Below are 19,474 nucleotides of genomic sequence, written 5' to 3'. Positions count from 1 at the left end.
ATGTTTAGGTGTTGTATGTTGTTTGTAATTACTTGTGTTTTTTTAACTAGGATTATTACTTTTATGTTGTTTTTCTTGTAGAATTAGCTCTTATTAAACGTTATATTCTATGTAATTATGATTTATTAAAGTAAAAAGATTTATATTTAGTATAGGTTATAGGTATTCTAAATATAGCTTACTAAGTATTTAATATAGCCCCTTAGTTTCACCTTAAAGTATTATCTTTCTATATCTCTCTCTTGGTTTCTTTAAATAAGGTATACTTAGTAGCTATATATATAAAGCTATTTTTATTATAGATATAAGTCTTAGCTAAGGGTTACTTAGTATTAAGGTTATTATTAATAAAAATATTATTTAAACTATTTTTTTTTTAATTAAGTAAAGCTAAGCGTTATACTAAAGAGGGCTAATATTATAAAAATATATATTAGCTATTACTGCTTTAACTTATAGTTTATATAAAAGGTTTACTTTAGAAAGTAGTTTAATACCTCTAGTTATTACTTCCTAGCTAGCTCTTTTAGCTTTACTATTTAGCTTTTTTATATATAAAGAGGTAGTCTTAACCTTAATTTCTTTTTTTTCTACTTATTATTAAAACTTTATATTACTATTAATTACTATAATAAAGTAGTCTATATCTTATCTTATCTTATATAAAGTAAAGCTATATTACTTTACTACTTATTACTTAAAGATATATAAAACTTTAAATATATTCTTATAGGTTTTTAATACTTTTAGAAATCTAAAGAGTTAATTAGTATATTTGTTTTTAATTATTATAAGCTATAAGTTCTTATTATATTTTTTAAGGTAATTAAAGAGGTTCTAAGTAATTTTATAGTATAAGTAAAATGATTTTTATTTTAATTTTTATTTTAAGACTATTTTCTTTATGTAGGCTATTTAGTAATAGGAGTATTCTAATCTCTTATAAGCCTTAATCTTTACCCTTTAAGTATTTAAGACTAATTACTTAAGTGCTTAGGGTCCTAGGTGGTTGTTTTATAGGTGTTAGAGCTAGGTAAGGTCTAAGTAAGTACTCTTTTTGTAATGTGAAGGTTATATAAGAGTATTGTAGTAAAGTAGCCTTATTACGTTAATATTAACTATAGATATGTTGTTTACTAGGATTTATATATAAGAAGAGTAGTTAAAAAGAGGCTTATATTTAAGGAAAGTAATATTTATTTTTTATATAAGTTATTTAACTATAAAGTTATCTAAATACTTTTTATATTAGAGAGTATAATTTAGTTTTAAGTACTAAATACTTATTATATAAAGTAAAGCTTTTAATATAATGTTTATATAAAAGTTCTTTATATATACTATATTCTTAAGCGTAAGGTTTTAGTTTATTTTATTTTAACTTCTAAGAATCTTTTTAATTATATATTTACCTTTTATATAAATAAGGTATAAAGTAATACTTAAGTTAACCTATTAATTACTTTTTTTAACTACTTAGACTATACTTAGCTCTAGGAGAGATATGTTATTTACTAGGTAGGTAGCTTTATAGTTATTTAATATAGTGTTATATAAAAGGATATATAAGCTAAAGTATAAAGTAGTAAAGATACTATAAACTTCCTTTTTCTAAGTGGCTTTATCTAGGTTTAGTTAAAGTAAAGTAAGGTTAATAATATATATAATAACCTTTAATAATAAGTTATTACTAAGTTTATTATTATTATCTTTGTTATTATTAGTCTTGTTATTATATCTCTTAAGATCCCTTTTTTAGAATAAAGGGATTACTTAGAGCTACTTTTTTTAAGTAAGTTTAGCTTAGAGGTTTATATTTTAAGGGTTATTAATTTAATTATAGATTTATTATATATTATTATTAGTAATTAAGGCTAGTCTAAGTAAGTAGCTAATAAAGGTTTTCTTTATATAAGTATATTTAAGTAGAGGCTAATAGTATAAATAGCTATAAATATATGTTTTATTTAAGTTCTTTAGTAAAAAGTAGTATATATTATTTTTAGTTAATATAATAAGATAACTTACTAGGGTTATATAAACACTAGGCTTTTTCTTATAGTACTTTACTATTAATAAGTCTTTTTATAAAACGCTAATTAAAATTATTATATAGTTATTTAGGTTTTTAATTAAAAAGTCTATTATTTTATTTTAAATAATTTTTATAAGTTTATAAGTTATTTAAGATAAAGTAATTTTATATAATATTACTTTTAAAAAGGTTCTTAAAGTAAAAGTACCTTAGATTTCTAGTAGGTTTAAGATTTTTATATAAAAGTAAGAATTTTATTATTCTATTAATTAAATAAATAAGTTAATACTTAAAGCTATTTAATCTAATAAAACTAAATATTCTTTTTAAATAATAGTTTAATTAAATAAGTTACTTAAAGCATATTATTATTTAAGAATTTTAAGTATTAAATAAAATATTATTTAATTTTATATTAAAGTTTTTATTTAAGCTAACTTAAAAAGTAATTTAATAATTAATATTTTTATTTATATATTAATTATATTAAATATCTTTTTTTATTATTTTTAAATAGCCTTTTTTATATTAATATTTAAAATATATATTTAGTATATAACTTTAATATTTAAGTTAATTATTATTAAAAGGGGTTTATTATTAGTTTATTTAAGATTTATATTAATAATAAATTTATTAAAAATAAAAATCTTTAAGGTATTTAAGATCTTATTAAGATATTTAGGTTTATTTTTTTTTATTTATTTAAGTCTATTTAAGTTAATAAATTCCTAAATATATTTTAATTTTACTTTAAGCTAAAGAGTTATATACTATAAGGGCTAATTACTTTAAGTCTTAAGTTTTCTTATAGCCTTAATAGAAATAAATATATTAAAGATATTAGTTTAAAAAAATAAAAATAGTTTATTTAAAAGAGATTTTCTAGCTTATAGTATACTTTAAATATAATAGTTTAAGGGTATAATATAAGCTAAGCTTATAACTATTATAAAGTTATTATTTAAAGTAAAAAAGATATAAAGAAAATAGCTTAGATTTCTATGTATAGGATTGCTTTGTTTAAAACAAATAAATACGTATCCTACGTGGTGGATCTGCACGAAGGGACCGGACTAATAGTTAATCCGGGCCCGGCGCAAATCTCACAAGGCTGCGCGATGCGCGTGAGGGCATCGCGACACACAATCAATATGTTCTACCTAAACATATATTCCAAACGCCACAAGGAAGGAATCAACGCTGTGTTTATCGCCAGGAGCCTTACGCAGTAATAAGAGCTCCACTCATGTCTGGATGTATTGCCACAGTTCATGTGGCCGTTCAAACTTATTCTTAATGAGGCTATAGTTTCGTGTGCCTATCGGCTTGCTTTATGTTCTCGTTATGAGACCTAAGCCGACCAACGCCGCGCTGTGCTTCGAAGAGATGCAACGCCACCAACACATGCCTCTATAAGGTACTAGCAAAATCGCACCCTCAGCGAAATATTCACTCCTGGCAATGCAATCAGGTTAACCTGTTCAAACGCTTGCCCCCATTTCCCATCACTGCACTTACCAGATCCGGATCAGGCTCCAGTCACACTGCCGTTTCGGCATCACGTCCACTAATTTTGAAGCACACCTTTTTTGGCGCTTACATGTCCGCTAACATGTCTCTGGTAAGTTCGTCTCTGTTGCTTCAGCCGGTGTGGCTTTTTTCCTCGCCTTTGGGATTGAGTGGATCAGAATAGAGGGGTCAGCTATCAAGTTGGGCAACCAGGACAATATGGAAGCAGCAAACCCCAGCAGCAAGGAGAAACCAACAGACGCAACATGGCATTGAAGTTCGCTTCTCTGTCTTCGGGTTTCTCTGCACCAGCTCCTCTTTTTAGGGGAACCAAAGCTTGCTCAGATATTCCGGTTGCAATACAGCTACTGGGTAGTGCAGTTTATCAATGGTTCTTTATTGACGCTGTGAGAACAGAAGCTGGCTGGGGCTATAATAATCTTTCGTGCGTAGTCTGTGCACCTGATACCCCCGATATCCTAAATACTTCAATATGAAGCCTTTTCACAGGGCGCATTTTGCCCCCTTGAAATTGTTGTGTGACGCCCTTTCCGAGTACTATCAAATTCGTTGGGGAAAAGGTCAATATAGAAGTCTTCCTGTTGGAATATCCCCAACCTCAAGTGGCTGAAGGGTGGTATAGGTCAGGTGACCTCCTTCGTCGGCCAATCAGATATTGAGGATCTGATTGCCCACCCATCAATATCCTCTTGACGGCCACCTTCAGCTTCACCTTTCACTTCTCAATGACAACAACCAGCAATATCACCATCTTTGACGTGATCGTTGCTACCCACTCGTACGAGTATTTCCGCCTGTGGAGCCAACACTTCCGTTGAAATAAGTTATGTAGAGAGGGGTGTTCTTCAGCATTAGGCAGTTCTCTATACAACGCTTGATACCCTTTTCTTTAAATCAATTTTGCTGTGATCTTATAGCATGACGGCAGCATATCAGAAACCGCTTGTCCCTGGACATGACGTATGTATGATAACAATCAGTTGTGCTGTGAACCATTCGCAATTCTCTCTTCCTTGACTACCTTCTGTACCTTTGCCAGATCAAACAATTCCCAAAGTTCGCCAATCGATGATCCATTCTCCAAACAGTTTCAATGCCCACCACACTTCCCTCGACATACCACCGCACCATAATCAGTTTGGTCGCCCGAAAAGCCTGCCCTCGGACTTCAGCGCATGATTGACCAGCTCCTTCGCGAACAGATCCGTATCAGTCACCTCCTCCTCCTGCCTCAGGTATACGTATCGCGTGTACAGATCGCCCATCTCCTCATATAACGAGCCTGGCATAAGACTGGGCTGCGGCTTCTCGGCAATCTTAGACTTGCCGATGCCCGCCATGGTAACCATGACGCAAATCCCGAAAGGCCACAGCTCCTGTCGGAGTGTCCGACTGTAGCTCATGATGGCGCACTTGCTGAGACAGTAGGCTGATGCGAATACGTATGGCGTCACAGCTGCGCAAGAGAAGATGCTGATGATCAGGCCCCGCGCCGCGATAATATGGTCTGCAAGAGCCTTGACCATGGCCATGATCCCGAAGACATTTGTCTCGAAGGTGGTGCGGACATCTGACATGGACAAATCAGTAGCAGGAGAGATGTAAATCCGTCCACTAAGCGAGGATGTGTTAATATAGAGATCGAAATAACACCAAGTCAAGGGTACACTTGGCATATACTTACGCGTTGTTAACCACAATATTCGGCCTGCCTCCTGTTCTTTCTTGGACTTGCTTGTGACAGGCAGCTATACTCTCCTCATTTGTCACGTCCAACTGTGGCGCGTCAAGCCCCTCAGCAACTAGTTCGGCGATTACATCTTCTCTGCGAGCCGTCGCCATAATATAAAATTCCGATGCATGTCAACGGCCCTCCAGAGACGGATAGTTTAGTTTTCTGCAACGATACCTTGTTTTCGGAACATCTGACAAAGTGCATGGCCGATACCGCCCGAGGAACAGATGGTGTCTATGTTAGTCGATCTGTAAGCGTTATTGGGGTCAGGTTCTCTTTCCCCCTGTTACGAGAACTGTCTTCTGGCGAGGGCGTAGATTCATTGCCCCGTATGCACGTTGTGATGATGTACTGGAAACGAGCGGTGGACCCAAAAGTTTTGATCTTTGCCAAGATACAATTCAGCCATGGACAATAGTTTTCATTGGTTTCGTACTTCCTGACGTATGTCCTTCTCTGAAGTGACTTTTGGTGAACTGGTGTTGGCACTCATCACTGGCTAATGTATCGCTTCGGTACTACATATTATTGAATCGCAGTCACACTCTTCTCTCATTCGTCAGCATTCGATGTCAGGACTTAGAGTGGAGATTACGGAAAGCCGTTTAGTCGACGGGTGTGTTCTTGACAGGACGTTGACAGGGATGTAGCAAATCGCTGGGGAGGCGTTGACGAGAACTTGCCAGAATGACGGTCGCATAGGTAGTGGTGGATCTACCTGACGGAACCGGACTTTTGTATGTTCCATGCATTTTTGGCTTCTTCACTAAAGCATATCAAAGAAGTAAAGGGTGGCCTCCTTAAGAACACATACCGTTGGGTCATCGATCATCACGACTTTTTGCTTGGTCACCAATGTAATACGCTTTACGCCGAGCCCAAATATAAAGTTGTTTAAAGACCAGAAGTTTCTAATCAGGTAGACTCACCAAACCCTTTGTTGCCCAGTAAGACACAACGTTCTCATTTTCTGTTGCAAAGCGATCGACACTGCGCATGGTAACCTTTGGCTCTAGAAAGTTACATTCAAATATGGCTACCATCGAGCCCACAAAGATTGAGTACGAAGCGTGACGCGACGAGCGCTTTAATGCACTGTTGACAGAGCAAGGAGCCCGAGCCAAATTCAGGAGCAGCCCCATCTTGGGCAATATAGACCGGGATCCTTGGTGGACTATGACAAACTTGGGACGAGTCCCCCGCTGTTAAGAGGCGGGTCAAATATCTGGCTTTTGGACCTCGGCGGAGGTCACTGCGGAATTCTGTTTATTCATCATCCGATAGCTGCCGGGTCCTCGCCATTCGATATCGTCATTGTGAATGAGGCTATCGGCTTTTGTGACACGTACTACTGGTACAAGTATCGAGAATTGACCTGTGGTGTTGAAGGGCACTGCTACCTCCACTGCTCAAGGAAACAGAACCTGCTCCAGGGCCGAGAAGTTGAAGTCTTAATATCCATTATGGTACGAACGACCTACGTTTCATCAGGTGACCCAGCAACTCATTAAATTTATCAAGCGGTGGAACCAGCTCTGGAGGCATTGAGGGTTCCTCGATCATCTCGCTCGACGTGTGTCTGAGTGTAGGTCGTAGCGTCCTGATGGCTGTGGAGGGACCCTATTTCGTCATTGCGCATGGAGCCATCGCTCAGTGGCATGTCTTTAGTAATTGCTTTCAGACTATTAAATGATCAAGCGTGAAAAGTGATAATGTGATGACTTCTCTAGGAAATTAGCTGCTGATTTGACTGTGTGATTATGGCGTAAATAGGGACATGCAGAACCTCAATGCATCCGACATTCCGCTATGTGCTGCTATTGTGGTGTACTGTTCACGTAGGGACCGTCACCGAAGTTTACAACGCCGCGCGGGTGACCAAAGCAATGACACACCTAGAAAATTGTTGCAACAGCTCTACTGGTACTCTGTCACATCTTACACGCCAAGCAGTGATTGTTCTAATTCATCGTAAGGTCATAAACGCTGAAAATTAAAACTCTGAAAATGCTGGTAATATCTTCTAATTGTCTTTTAACACTTCCCAACTCTTAAGATTTGGCAATTAAGAAGGAAGTAAATAAAGCGTGCCGGTTATCTTGTTATCCACGTGAACGGGTGGGCAAATATGGAGCCCGGGCTACCGATGGCTGGCTGTCTTAAGCCCGGGCCGGTTTACGACCAGCAGATCTTTAGAGTTTTACACAGCAAACAAAAACAAGTCATCTATTGGAAGGTAGACGAGACTGAAACGAATTTGAGTTTATCGCTAGATAGGTTTACCTGTGCGCTACCATTCGTTCCGGATATTGGCCAGTGCGCCATGAACAAAGTAGAAGAGCGAATTCCTCGGAATAAGAGTACATGTCGGCATGCTATTCCACGATGGAAACATAATCGAGGATCGGATGATAAATTGGTCGTTGGCCGTTTCGCGATATGCAAAGTGGCATGTTCCCGAATGTCAAGACATGAGATGGAAGAGCTTAGTTGCTCCATGAATAGACATTAGACGGAGCTGTATGGTCCTATCTCCCCCCTATCATCCCCCAAGTAAGTCTGTTTGTACAACACGTGACAGCATTGGTTATGTGTGTACCTCTTCTTCCCATCTTCTGTCTTCAAACCTCCTCCTTTGCTTCGTTATGGTTGCAGACACCGACATTATGGCCGAGAATGGTACCTACAACAATGTCCACTTCATGGGTTCGCCCGGATTCGTGGGCGACAGGACGGTGAAGCTAAACACAGCGCTCATTGCTTGCACTACGGTGGTAGTTGGTCTCCGACTGTATGTCAGGGCGATCATGTCCAAAGCCCTGGGCGTTGATGATCTGCTAGCCTTCTTGGCATATGTTTGTCGCCCTAGTAACGAGGTATCTTGAAGCTCAAGACTAACAACTAAACCAAAGGGCCTTGTGGTCTTACTCTCCGGCATGGAAATTAGACGTAAGTCGAATTCTCTGCCCTGTCCTGCGGATGGCTGATCCCCTATCTATGTAGTTGTGCAATATGGTAGCGGAGCCCACATCCAATACGTTCCAGAGGATTTACTGCCGATATGGTTTGAAGTGAGGATATGGGTCTCGGCCAAAATGATCCAGCTAACGGCTTCTCTAGGCTTTAACCACACAAACTTTAATATACTTTGTGGCCACGGGGATGATGAGGTTATCGATCGCCGCCTTTCTGCCCCGGCTGAGTCAAGATAGTATATGTGAACGCTTCTGCCTGGACACAACTCAAAGCTAACAACTGACCTTAGGGACCTACCTGACGCTCGTCTACATCACCGGGTTTTGCGTTGCGGCCCAGATGGCTGGATTCTTCGTCTTCCGCCTTACCGAGTGCAGTCCGATAACGTAAGCCAACAGGCGCATTTCTTTTGGCAAATCTGAACAGACGTTGTGAAAACTAACTAACAGGACGTAATCAGAGACATTTGGAAACCTCGATTTTCCCCAGGGCTGAATTGCATATCACCAAAGGCAGATGATACCATGATGGTAACCCATACAGTTGTTGGCCTGAGCCTTGATATTGCATTGATGGGCCTCCCGATTTGGGTCGTGCACACCAAGATGCTCTTTTCCGAACGGGCCTGCCAGGTCATCTTGGTATTCAGCACGGGAATATTCGTTATAATCACCGGGTGCATCCGCCTGGTGAAGATGAAGACAATGATGTTCCTTACCGATCCGTAAGTCGAAACTGGACACGACACCACTGAAGCTGGGAGTCTTGCCTTAGGTTCTAGCTAACCTTCTCTTTACTGCCTGTAGGACTTTTAACGTCACAATCATTGGCATCTGGATTGATCTGGAGGGACATGTCGGTCTCTGGGTCGCCTCCTCCCCCGCTCTTCAACCTCTTGTCCGCTTCGTCTCACAAAAGCTTGGGTTCCGAAGCAAGCTCCATAGCTACGTTAACAACGGCCAATCGAATCCTTGTGGTAGTAGTGGTAAAAAACCAACGCCTGGGGTTTGGGCTGGCGCTACGCGCAACAAGGCCCAGGTCCAAAACTTGACCAGCATCGACATTACCGAATGCCGCAGCGAGTGTAGTTTCGGACCGGAGGAAGATGAGGAGATAGAAATGTACGAGATGAGTAGGGGGGCTCGGGGATTCACAAGCAGGTTGACGTTGAAGTCCGGATTCATCAGGCACCGTCGCACGAGGGTGGCTCGACAATTGGCCCCGGAGGGAACTCTAAGAGATGGACGGAAGTGTAAGACCAGATGTGGCTACATTATTACGAGTCTACTGCCTTGGGCCTGTCTTATGATTACCCTGCCAAGCATCAGAGGAGAATAGGTGGCTTCAAGTAAGAAACAAGGCGTCCGCTTCTTATATGCGGACATGGGAGTGGCTCTCAGTCATCATCGCCATCGCCACCGCCATCGCCCTTCTTCTCTGCTACCGCCCTCTTCATCTTCGTCATCATCGCTTCCCTCACCATGAGACAAATTCTGTGTTACAGCAACCACCCTTTTGGAACTAGCAACTGGTTGGCTGACAGTTGCTGCCGCTTCTTCGAACCCAGTAGGCCCCGAACTCCCAAGTCGCGCTGTGAAAGGACCGAATCCTCGCTCGTGCAACTCCAGGTTCGCTCCGGAGTCTCCTGGATTTCTTCCGGCCTGTTTTGACAACGTCCAACCCATAACTGCGTCAGCACCCGTAGCGTCAGGTCCCAATCCTAGCGTTGCTTCAAGGCAGTTCTCGTAGAGGAACGTGTAAGTGAGAGAACTCTTGTTGATGAAGAATTCATCTACAATGGGCCGTACGGCAAAGTTCCCCTTCACTTCCTGGAATTGTCCCCGTTTGTCCCTTGTCGGAAGGTGGCCATGACGCCGCCCTGGCCGTCGGCCAACGCTGCGAGAGAGAAGTTGCCTCCCATGTCGCCGGTGAGGCCTATCCCTCCCCGCCCTGCTCCATTCACCAATGGGAACAAGAGCTGGCCGATGAAGGATGAACAAGGGGATTCAGGGAGGGCCAGTGTGAAGGCGACTTGGGTGCCGGCACCGAAGAAACGCTCCATCGAGAGGCCAGTAGCCTGGTCCACGAAGAGTGTGATCTGTTGTGCTGGCGAAGATGACTATGAAGAAAGAGAAAGGGCAAGAACGAAGGCCTTGGAAGTAAGGAAATGGGATAAGTGGGGAAATGAGGCCACCATCTTGACCAAGATTGGCAACTGCTCAGTGAGCCTAGATGTGAAATGAATACTTATAAGAGTGGGTGAGCCTACGCAAAAGTACTCATACGGAACCTATGGCTGGTTGATGGCCGAGGACACAACATATACTTAACATATGCCCGGTCTACGAGGGCCTTAATTATCAACTTCTCAAGATTTAGGCTTCTTCCTACCTCTCATTTCAACCTCAAGCCAAGGAGGCAGTATGGCGCCACAGCTTTCTCTCGTCGTAACCGAGATTAGCCACGGGTGAGTCAACGTTATGGCCAAGATTAGCTCCTCTTGAGGCTTGCTCAGACAGTCAGAGTTTGCTAGACGCTCCTTGGGTTCGTCCCAAAGAGATTACTATTAGAGAAGAGGTTGAGGTTTTCTATTAATATGGAAAAGAGTACGGCAGGTTTTGGCGAAACACTACATTGTAAGTTGTCAGGCAAGAAAGTTGTTTCGGGCTGTCTGGGATTGGACTGGTTGGCGAATCGCCGTAGACAGGGGACAAGGGTGATGACGGAGGAAACCCCGCATCATTGACAAACCATTCCTTGTGACGTGAATTTGGGGCATGTTGCAGCTCAAGAGTCTGCCTCTTTCCACATTAACATCCCATAATAATTCTTATCTTCAGATTGCCTTGGCCTGAAATTAACGGAGTTAGACAGCGGTCGCATAGCGTGGCGGGAAAACAACCAGTTTGTTAATTCTTTGAATCTCTCTTGTCAGCGGACTAAGTTGCCCCGGATTCCTTGTCAAGACAAATACTGTTGGCCTGTTCACACGGAGTAGCCGACAGACACATCGTACCGCCGTGCAGGATATCGTGACGTCCTAAGAATCAGCAAGGAGGCTTATCGCTAAGCTTCCAGGCCCGAACCGGCCCGAATAGCATTTCTAAACCAATTGAATATTGCCATTTGGGCGGAAGCTGAGCGGCAATCTGAGGCTCAGCATCTTCAACAGAAACACTTGATAGTTTACGACCGGGAGAGTTGACCTTGAAGTCGCCTGCATAGCAGATCGGTCAGGAGCTTTGTTCTCTTGTCACATCTCCGTTCAGTATATACTAGAATGGTTTGTTTTAAAACTCCATATATGCAAACGTTAGACAAGCTAAGGGCCAGCAGATTGATCTCGCACTTCTGGAAATACCTAATTATTAAGTGATACTTGGTCGTTTTACGACAGTCGAGTAGAGACAGCAGAAACAGCGCCAGAAGGTACAGGGGTCAGTTATTGGAGTTCCAACCTCTAAATAACTACTACATCGGCTGGACTTCTCCCCTGACGAAGGAGGCAAACCTATTCGTCCGATCGACCCGAGGTTCAGGGCAGGTTCGACATCGTGTCATTTTGCCGCGTCTTTTGCATCGAGCGTAATCGGGACGACTCTGGATTATTGACCAACTTGGCGTTAACAACCAGGCACCTGGCATTCGTTGTCTGCAATGACCTGACTCGGCCAAGAAAGCATTGACGATGCAACGGCTCCTCGAGGCTGTGCGAGAAAGCCGTCAGGGAACTTTATATTTGATGGTAGTGCACTATTGTTAGGCCCTTGCCCGATTGTGGTGTCGGCGGTATCTGGGCTGGGCTCCAGGGTTCACGCTCGGCTTGGTTGGAGAATCTGGGAACTATCCCAACATGAGCTTCACCGGGCTGAAGCACAACGTTGCAAGTCCTACAGGACAATCGAGGTCCAGACCAGTCTCTAGCGTAAAACGGCGGTGGTCTAGGTAATCATCGTTGTGGACGCTTTGTGGAGTCCTATACCGCCAGCACTCGTTTATGCGTCCCAGAACATGAGGTAAACTCCGGGCAGAAATAAACATCCCCCGCCTCGAAGCGGATTCCTTGATTTATCGGCGTTGTGGCAGAGTGGTCTAATGCGCAAGACTAGAAATCTTGTTCCTTCGGGAGCGTCTGTTCGAATCAGGCCAACGTCGAATCTTTTGCCTTTGGCGTCGCCGAGCTTCCAGTGTTGCACTGGCCTCTGCTCTTTGTTGTTTGTTGGCTTTCGTAGTCAACGACAAAAAGTCTACAAAGTGCGTTTTTCAAACCGGTAAAAGTGGGGACTGTCTCTCTATTTTCCGCGGTTACTTTCTCACTCAGAAAAGATTCTGACCTAACCACTCCGGCTACTGTGGGTCCATCATGCATCCCATCTTCACTTCTTTTATGCATATCCGCCTCGATTTCAGCTGAACACAATCCGCCTCTGATACGGCAGTGTCACCGCCAAATTCAAGCCGTTTGTCCAAGACACAGCCTCCCTCGTTCCTCAACGCCGCCGCCGTAGTACTGCGGAAACAAGACTCACGAGTGCCTGCCTCGCATACCATTCAAGTCATCGAGCCGGTCGCGTCCCCGTCATACGGCGTGATTCCTATCCTGTGCTGGAGGTCAGCGAAGACACCGGCATCTCCTCAATGTGGACCACACATGCCAACGCACCGAGGGGTAGATGACTCGAACTGGGCCAACGGCAAGGCAGATCCATCTCTTGCATACGGCACCAAAATTGCACGCATTGGGGCTCCCAGGTCTGCCTCACCTTGTTCCCTAAGGGGGAACGCAAGTAGGCATCGCCCATCAGCTCAGAGCCAGCCTTAAGCCACGTACATGGGTCCATTCTGAGACTAGCGAACGCCTTACATGGAGACCATCGCCCCATTCGCTGGTTTTGCCAGCCGCACCGCGCCGGTGACCGTTAGGGGCTTTAGTCTGACAATCAATCAAAGGACCAAGGCTGCTTCGGACTGTCTGCCTCGCTGCTTGCCCGCAATTGCAGGCCAACCAGCTGGGCCTCGCGCGAGTGTCTTCTTGATCAAGTCGAAATAAGAAACTGAACGTTTGGCGGGTTCGCCTAGCGATTGTCTAGGCTATGAAGCTTGCTTACACCAACCCGAGAGGTCTACGGGCTATAGTGCTCGCTTGGGCTGGAAGAATGGGCACGACTAAGGCAGGTTTGAATTCAGCAGCGATGCTTGACATATCACGTACGCAAACTGAGCTGTTGATGCTGCCGATGGGGAACATCTCTGGCAAACCTGGCTGCATCGCTCCAGAACAATCCCGCTCTTTCGGCCGATCGCAGCCCGTATCGAGGCACTGAAGAGCCTCTCATGCTCACCTACTGAACGATGATAGTCACGCCACATCGCCCATCTCGAAACCAAAACGCCTCTTCTGATCCCAAAAGCTCAAGGTGTAGACAAGGAACACCAAGGTAGGCCACAAGCGCAACCAGACCCAGCATCTCTAGTCTCAGCCGCTCTGCTCTCTCTTACCACCGTTCCAATCCAGCCTTCTTTGATCCTCACGTGTATCTCTCCAATATGTCAAGCCAGAGCCCACGCGCCTCGCGAAATAACAAAGATCCAGACTTCCCTGCATTAGCCCCGACGCAGGGACGGTCCCGTACGCCACGAACGTCGCTGTCATCTCCAGCCCCTCCCCGGCCGGGCAGACAGGACTTTGACATGGGAAACAAGGGCAGGGGTCCGATGCTTGTTTTCAGCTCTCGCCCATCAACAATGACTTGTGTACGCTGGAGGCGTTTTAGACGTTGAAGCGGCCTTTGTCAAGTGACTCGGGGTTCGAGTCCTTGGGGCTCGAATCGACGCAGTCCTCTATCATATGCCTGTTCATGTTGATGGCCCCAAAAGCAAGGGGCATACATCTCCGTTATCTGCTCGACTACATATACCACACCAATCGCGCACCGAACCCAAGCAGCCTGGCAACCTCACCTCCAAGCCTCCACGGCTCACACGCTCAACCACCATCATCAACACCCACCCAAACCCCTTCATCACTACAGCACATCCACCATGTTGACCTCAACCCTTCTCGCCCTCACCGGGCTGCTCCCCCTCACCCTGACCCTCGCCGCCGACACCCCGCAAAAGCCCCTCAACCTCGAGGCCGCCAAGCCCTTCGCGGCGCTCCCCGACCCGCTGCTCCCCGGCGCCGGCTCCCTCCTCCTCAGCTTCGGCGCTGCGTCCTCGTCCTGCGACGCCGGCGAGAAGACGTGCGACGCCAAATGCATCCCCCTCTCGGGCACCTGCTGCTCCACCGGCACCGGCGGCTACTGCGAGTCCGGCAAGTACTGCGTCTCGGGCGGCTGCTGCCCCGTCGGCAAGACCTGCACGGGCGCGCCGCAGGGGTGCTCCGCCGGCAAGGTGCTCTGCAACGGCTTCTGCATCCCCACGGGTAGCGTGTGCTGCGCCTCGGGCGGCTACTGCGACGCGGGCGAGACGTGCACCGCCGACGGCTTCTGCGCAAAGTCCTCCGGCAGCGGCAGCGGCAGCGGCCAATGTGACACCGGCAAGGTGCCCTGCGGGACCGGGTGCATGCCCGCGGGCCAGGTGTGCTGCTCGTCGTATTACTGCACCACCGGGGAGACGTGCGCGGGCAACGGCAAGTGCAACACGGGCAGCAGCTCCGGCGGCGGCGGCGGCGGGGGGAGTGGCCAGTGCGGCACGGGCCAGTCGCCGTGCGGAAGCGGGTGCATGCCGGCCGCCCAGGTGTGTTGCGACACGTACTACTGCTTCACGGGCCAGACGTGCGCGGCCAACAGGAAGTGCCGGAACCCCGCGAGCGGCGGCGGCGGCGGCGGCGGCGGTGACGACGATACTACGACGTCCAGTCTGTTCCTGACCACGACGCCGCTCCCAACCACCACCACGACGCTCGAGGATTCGCCTGAGCCGACGACGACGGAGGACGACGAAGGGTCGACCTCGACCACGACCGACTTTTTCGCGACGTCGGGTACTACTACTGCCAGCTCTCGGACGACGGGGTTGGCGGCGCCGACGACCACGGGCCGGTCGGGTGCGGGTTCGGCAGGGAGGAATGTGGAGGGTGCGGTGCTTGTGATGGGATTGCTCGCAGCGGCGCCGCTGGTCGTTTAAGGAGAAGTTGTCGGAGCCGAGAAGGAGCTCAGGGATTATCACGAGTACAATAACACCAAGCGCATGATGAAGAACGTGCCAGTACGATTGAAAGTTATTGTTCAACCTATATTTAGATTTGTCATGTCATGTCTTAGCCACGCTACCCAACGCCCAAAATGGCCATCTCTCCAAACGCCAAACTTTTCGTGCCTGTGATGCAAAAAAAAAAAAGTGATCCAGCGCCTTGTGTAGTGCTACCAAGCAATGCTGCCCGCGCCCCATAAATGTTTCATGATAATCCTATAGGTACCTGGGCCTCATCCACTCGACGTTGCGGAGGCCCAGGTTGAGCCCGTTGCTGGCCCACCATCTGCGGACCGACTCTTGGTCGCCGATGCTGTCCTCCAACGCTTCTTCGATATCGCACGTCCTGTACTCGACGCGGTGCTTGCGTCCCTCCATGCCTTCGAGCTCGCCATATGCGAACTTGCGCCACCACTCCAAGACTCCGATATGTTGGTGGATCGTTGGCTGTACAAGCACCTCGCCGTCAAAAGCAAGCTTGTCATCGCCCTTGAGCTTCCGCCAGAGCTCGAGGACGCCGACCTGGCCCCATCGCGAGGCAATCTTGGCTACGCCATCACCGTGGGCCACAGGGATACCGGATGCCATCCACCATCGGATGACATCCACTTGGCCATGCTGAGCGGCCCACAAAAGTGACTTGCCGGGTCTCAGGACGATCGTGTCATCCTGAGCGGCAGCGTCACGCCACCATTCGAGCACCAGGAGGTGGCCCTTTCCACTGGCCTGCTCGAGAGCAGCTTCGGTGAACCGGAGGGGCAGCCCGGAACGGCGCCACCACCAGTCGAGAACCTGGATGTACCCGTTTTTGGACGCGCCGTCGAGGGCCTCGGCATCATAGCACTGTTGGTGGCGGCCGCGAAAGTACCGACTCTCCTTCCAATAATCGAGGACATCGGGCCGCCCAAAGTAGGCCGATGCCTTGGTCGCAAGGACTTTACCGTCAAAGGCCTGGAAGAGGTCGGGTCGGTTGGCTTCCATCCAGGCGAGCACTTCGATAAGAGAGAAGCGGATTAAAAGTTTGATAACAAGAGCCGGGAGTTCGTGGAAGGTGGGCGGGGATTGGAGTAGCTTTTTGCAGATGGACGTCGAGTCGCAGGTGAGAACAAGCCACTCCAGCTCGTGCTCGTAGACCTTGAGCGGATCGTTGGGGTCCCTGGGCTGCAGCTTCCAGGGATGCGGCATAGGCAGGTTAGTGAAAATGCCCAACGCCTGCGAGAGTTCCCAGTCGCCGGCGTAGTCCAGAATGATGGTCCAGATCTCGGGCGGCAGGTTGGAGTAGACTCGCGGGTCGCCCGACGCGAGGTAGCCGAGGTGCGTGACGACGTCAACATCGCGACCTAGACCAAGCAGGTCGGCCTGGTTCTTGATGATGCCCAACACGTCATTGAAACCGTTCCAGTTGACGATTCGCTTCGGGTTCTTGTGGGAGCTGTCGTAGTGCCACAGGATGGGCGGCATGGCTCGGATCCACGGCCACTTGCTGTTGATCTTGTTGAGCTGCCTCTTTGTGACGGGGTTCTCCCACATGTGCGTGCTCATCCCAGGGACGAGCAGTATCTTCTTGGCGGTGTCCCAGCCCCTCAGGACCTCGAGGAGGAAGGTGTCGGCGATCCCCATCATCATCTTGGCCATGTTATCGGCATCGATCGGGGCCAGTACCAGGAGGTCGGCCCACTCGACCAGCTCAAAGGCCTGCTGGCGGTAAAACTCAATATCGTCGACGTCGGCCTCGGAGCCAGCACGCGAAGGGCCAAGCGGCAGGGTCATGGAACGATTCTGCATGGTGATGACGGTCTGGCTGAGGCGGGGGACGGCGTCGTCGACAATGGCGCGCATCTCAATAGCCGAACTCTTGGAAAGACGGACGACAAGTGTCTGGGCCCATGATATGTCGCGGGGGCCGTTGGCGGCGACCAGCAGATGGAGTTTCCGATCGCGAGGCTTGAAGTGGAGGGACGAGGACGAGGAGGCGCTCCGCGTTATACGCAACGGCAAGGGATCTGGGGGATCCATTGGCACATGCTTCGGCGGTAGTCGAAGAGGGAGATGGCGACGGTCGGTGCCGTTTCGTCGACGGCCCGTTCGTATGGTTTGCTCGGGATCGTCGACGCCAGATAGACCGTCGGGGCAGCGGTCGTAGTCGGGGATATTTGATCGGAAAGGACCGCTGTTCGGTAGGCAGGTCGAGTTGGGCAGGTAAAGACGTCTAGATCGATGTCGATCGCTAGCAGCAGAACACGGGGGGAGGATTTGCAGCGGCAGGTAGGTGGTAGGAGGAGAGTGTCGCTGAAAAGCGGTTTCGAAGTTGAGAATCTCTGCCTGTTGAATCACTATGATCCGGGGCCGTTGGTTTGTCGGCCGGTTGTGGTGTGTTGTGATGGTTGCGGACTAGTTTGCGGTGTGTGCAGCGTCGCGTTGGGTATGTCTGCAGGCCCGCGGTGGCCCAGTAATTGTCCGGGATGTGTGTCTCGAGCGTGTATCCGCAAGGCTCAGGAAGTGTCGGTCGCGCACGTCAGATCAGCGGGTGGAAGGAGTTGCGGTCTTGTTGCAGACGAGTGGGAAGAAAATGATATGGATGGGTCGCAACATGTGGCATCACCATGACATGGGTTCGAGATTCCTTAATTCCACTCTCGGGTCGAGGTGCGTGGGCGTGGGCGTGGATGCATGCGGTGACGGCGACGGACCGAGCGACGGCAGGGCCGTTAAGGTGTGTTGCGTTGCGGTGCGGTGCGGTGCGTTGCTTTGCTCTGTCTGCTGCCAGTGGCTTTCGTGTCCCGGCTGTGGCCCCCAGCGCTCTGTAGTTCGCCTAGTCGGTGGCCGGGAACAAGCTGGACGTGTCGCGGTGGCAGAGGCGTCGATTCCGTCCCGAGGGGCAAGAGTGGCTTGAGTGGGTGGCAGAACAAAGATGCAGACAGACGCAGCAGGGAGACGCAGATGGAGACACTCGGGAAGACCAGGACGAAGGGGTGGGGAAATGCTGCAGGGCATGCAAGAAAAAGGAAGGGAAAAAAAGGGGACGTCGACAGGGAAGAGGCGACTACGTGCCCAATAAGCCCAACAGATGGCAGCAGGAAGACGCAGATCGAGAGGCAGGCCAAAGGCGACAAGGGTAGGGGGGGAAGGACGGCTGTCGACGTTGGACGGTGACGGTGACATTTGTGGAACGAGCGGACACCGCTGCTGCTGACCTTTGCCATCCCGTGTCTCGTCTCTGCTGAGGCTTGGCTGAGGCGTACAACTCGGTACTGCTGCTGTTGCTGCCACCACTACCACCACTACTACTGCTGCTGTTAGTGCTACTGCTGCTGGTCACCACATTTAGCAACCAGTTCTCCCTGCAACGGTACCTAGTCAAGTGTCTCTGACTTTGATGCACACAGCGGGGTGAAAAATAAAATACCATACAAATACAAAGCTCAGACGCTGCGGCCAATCAAACGCCAACCGTAGGTGGCCAAGTACCTAATCATCCCCGCCTTCTGCATGATTGTCCCACGCTCCTTCTCAGGAGAGCACCTGCGCCACTACGTCACTGCCGCTCCTTCTGTGTGTGTGAGACACGGAGACTAAATTGTCCAGTGGCGGAAGGAGGTCGTGCTGCGTTTTTTCTTATTTGCGCCTCCCTCTCGAAGCGCTGCTATGGTACAGTGTACCGGTAACTCTCCGGCGCTCTTTCTGGATCGTGTACACAGTACAGAGTCGGTGTGAGCGGGGAGGTTGGCTGGCGTTTGTATTGCAGCATCGCTTTCCGGAACATTTCCTCCTCTGCATACCTACCGAGTACTCTGCAGTATTCACTCGTCTGGATATCGTATCATCGTCGATCATCGTCTACCAGTCCATCGATACCTCTAGCCGGTGAATCAAGACCGTCATCCAACCGCGCCTCTGCCGTCTTCACCACGCTCAAACACGAGCCAGCGCATCCTTGTCACCACCACAAGACAGCCGCAGGACGTTGTGTGATGCGTCGTCTCAACTTTCTCGCCAAGCAC

General features: G+C 47.8%; 4 protein-coding genes and 1 non-coding gene across 5 annotated transcripts; 3 read left to right on the top strand and 2 right to left on the bottom strand.

Annotated features, from left to right (window-relative positions):
• Positions 1-4,701: 4,701 nt before the first annotated feature.
• ColSpa_06538 (NADPH-dependent 1-acyldihydroxyacetone phosphate reductase) lies at positions 4,702-5,410 on the bottom strand (the record flags this gene model as incomplete). Its single annotated transcript, XM_049272750.1, is given in 2 exon segments — positions 4,702-5,236; positions 5,253-5,410. The coding sequence occupies 2 exon segments, from the start codon at positions 5,408-5,410 to the stop codon at positions 4,702-4,704; spliced, it is 693 nt and encodes a 230-aa protein (XP_049128707.1).
• Positions 5,411-8,884: 3,474 nt separating this feature from the next.
• Positions 8,885-9,617, top strand: ColSpa_06537 (uncharacterized protein; the record flags this gene model as incomplete). The annotated part of the gene is made up of 2 exons (XM_049272749.1): positions 8,885-9,003; positions 9,086-9,617. The coding sequence occupies 2 exons, from the start codon at positions 8,885-8,887 to the stop codon at positions 9,615-9,617; spliced, it is 651 nt and encodes a 216-aa protein (XP_049128706.1).
• A 2,735-nt stretch (positions 9,618-12,352) lies between these two features.
• On the top strand, positions 12,353-12,434 carry ColSpa_tRNA_184. The gene has a single exon. It is a non-coding gene; the product is annotated as a tRNA-Ser (tRNA).
• Positions 12,435-14,321: 1,887 nt separating this feature from the next.
• Positions 14,322-15,407, top strand: ColSpa_06536 (uncharacterized protein; the record flags this gene model as incomplete). Its single annotated transcript, XM_049272748.1, has 1 exon — positions 14,322-15,407. The coding sequence occupies one exon, from the start codon at positions 14,322-14,324 to the stop codon at positions 15,405-15,407; it is 1,086 nt and encodes a 361-aa protein (XP_049128705.1).
• A 282-nt stretch (positions 15,408-15,689) lies between these two features.
• Positions 15,690-17,489, bottom strand: ColSpa_06535 (uncharacterized protein; the record flags this gene model as incomplete). Its single annotated transcript, XM_049272747.1, has 1 exon — positions 15,690-17,489. One exon carries the CDS (start codon positions 17,487-17,489, stop codon positions 15,690-15,692), a length of 1,800 nt encoding a protein of 599 aa, XP_049128704.1.
• Between the last annotated feature and the right edge of the window lie 1,985 nt (positions 17,490-19,474).

Source organism: Colletotrichum spaethianum, assembly GCF_022836535.1.
Source record: "Colletotrichum spaethianum MAFF 239500 DNA, contig16, whole genome shotgun sequence".
Classification (NCBI taxonomy): Eukaryota; Fungi; Ascomycota; class Sordariomycetes; order Glomerellales; family Glomerellaceae; genus Colletotrichum; species Colletotrichum spaethianum.
The sequence above is the reverse complement of the archived record's forward strand: the minus strand, read 5'-3'. Positions and strand labels throughout refer to the sequence as shown.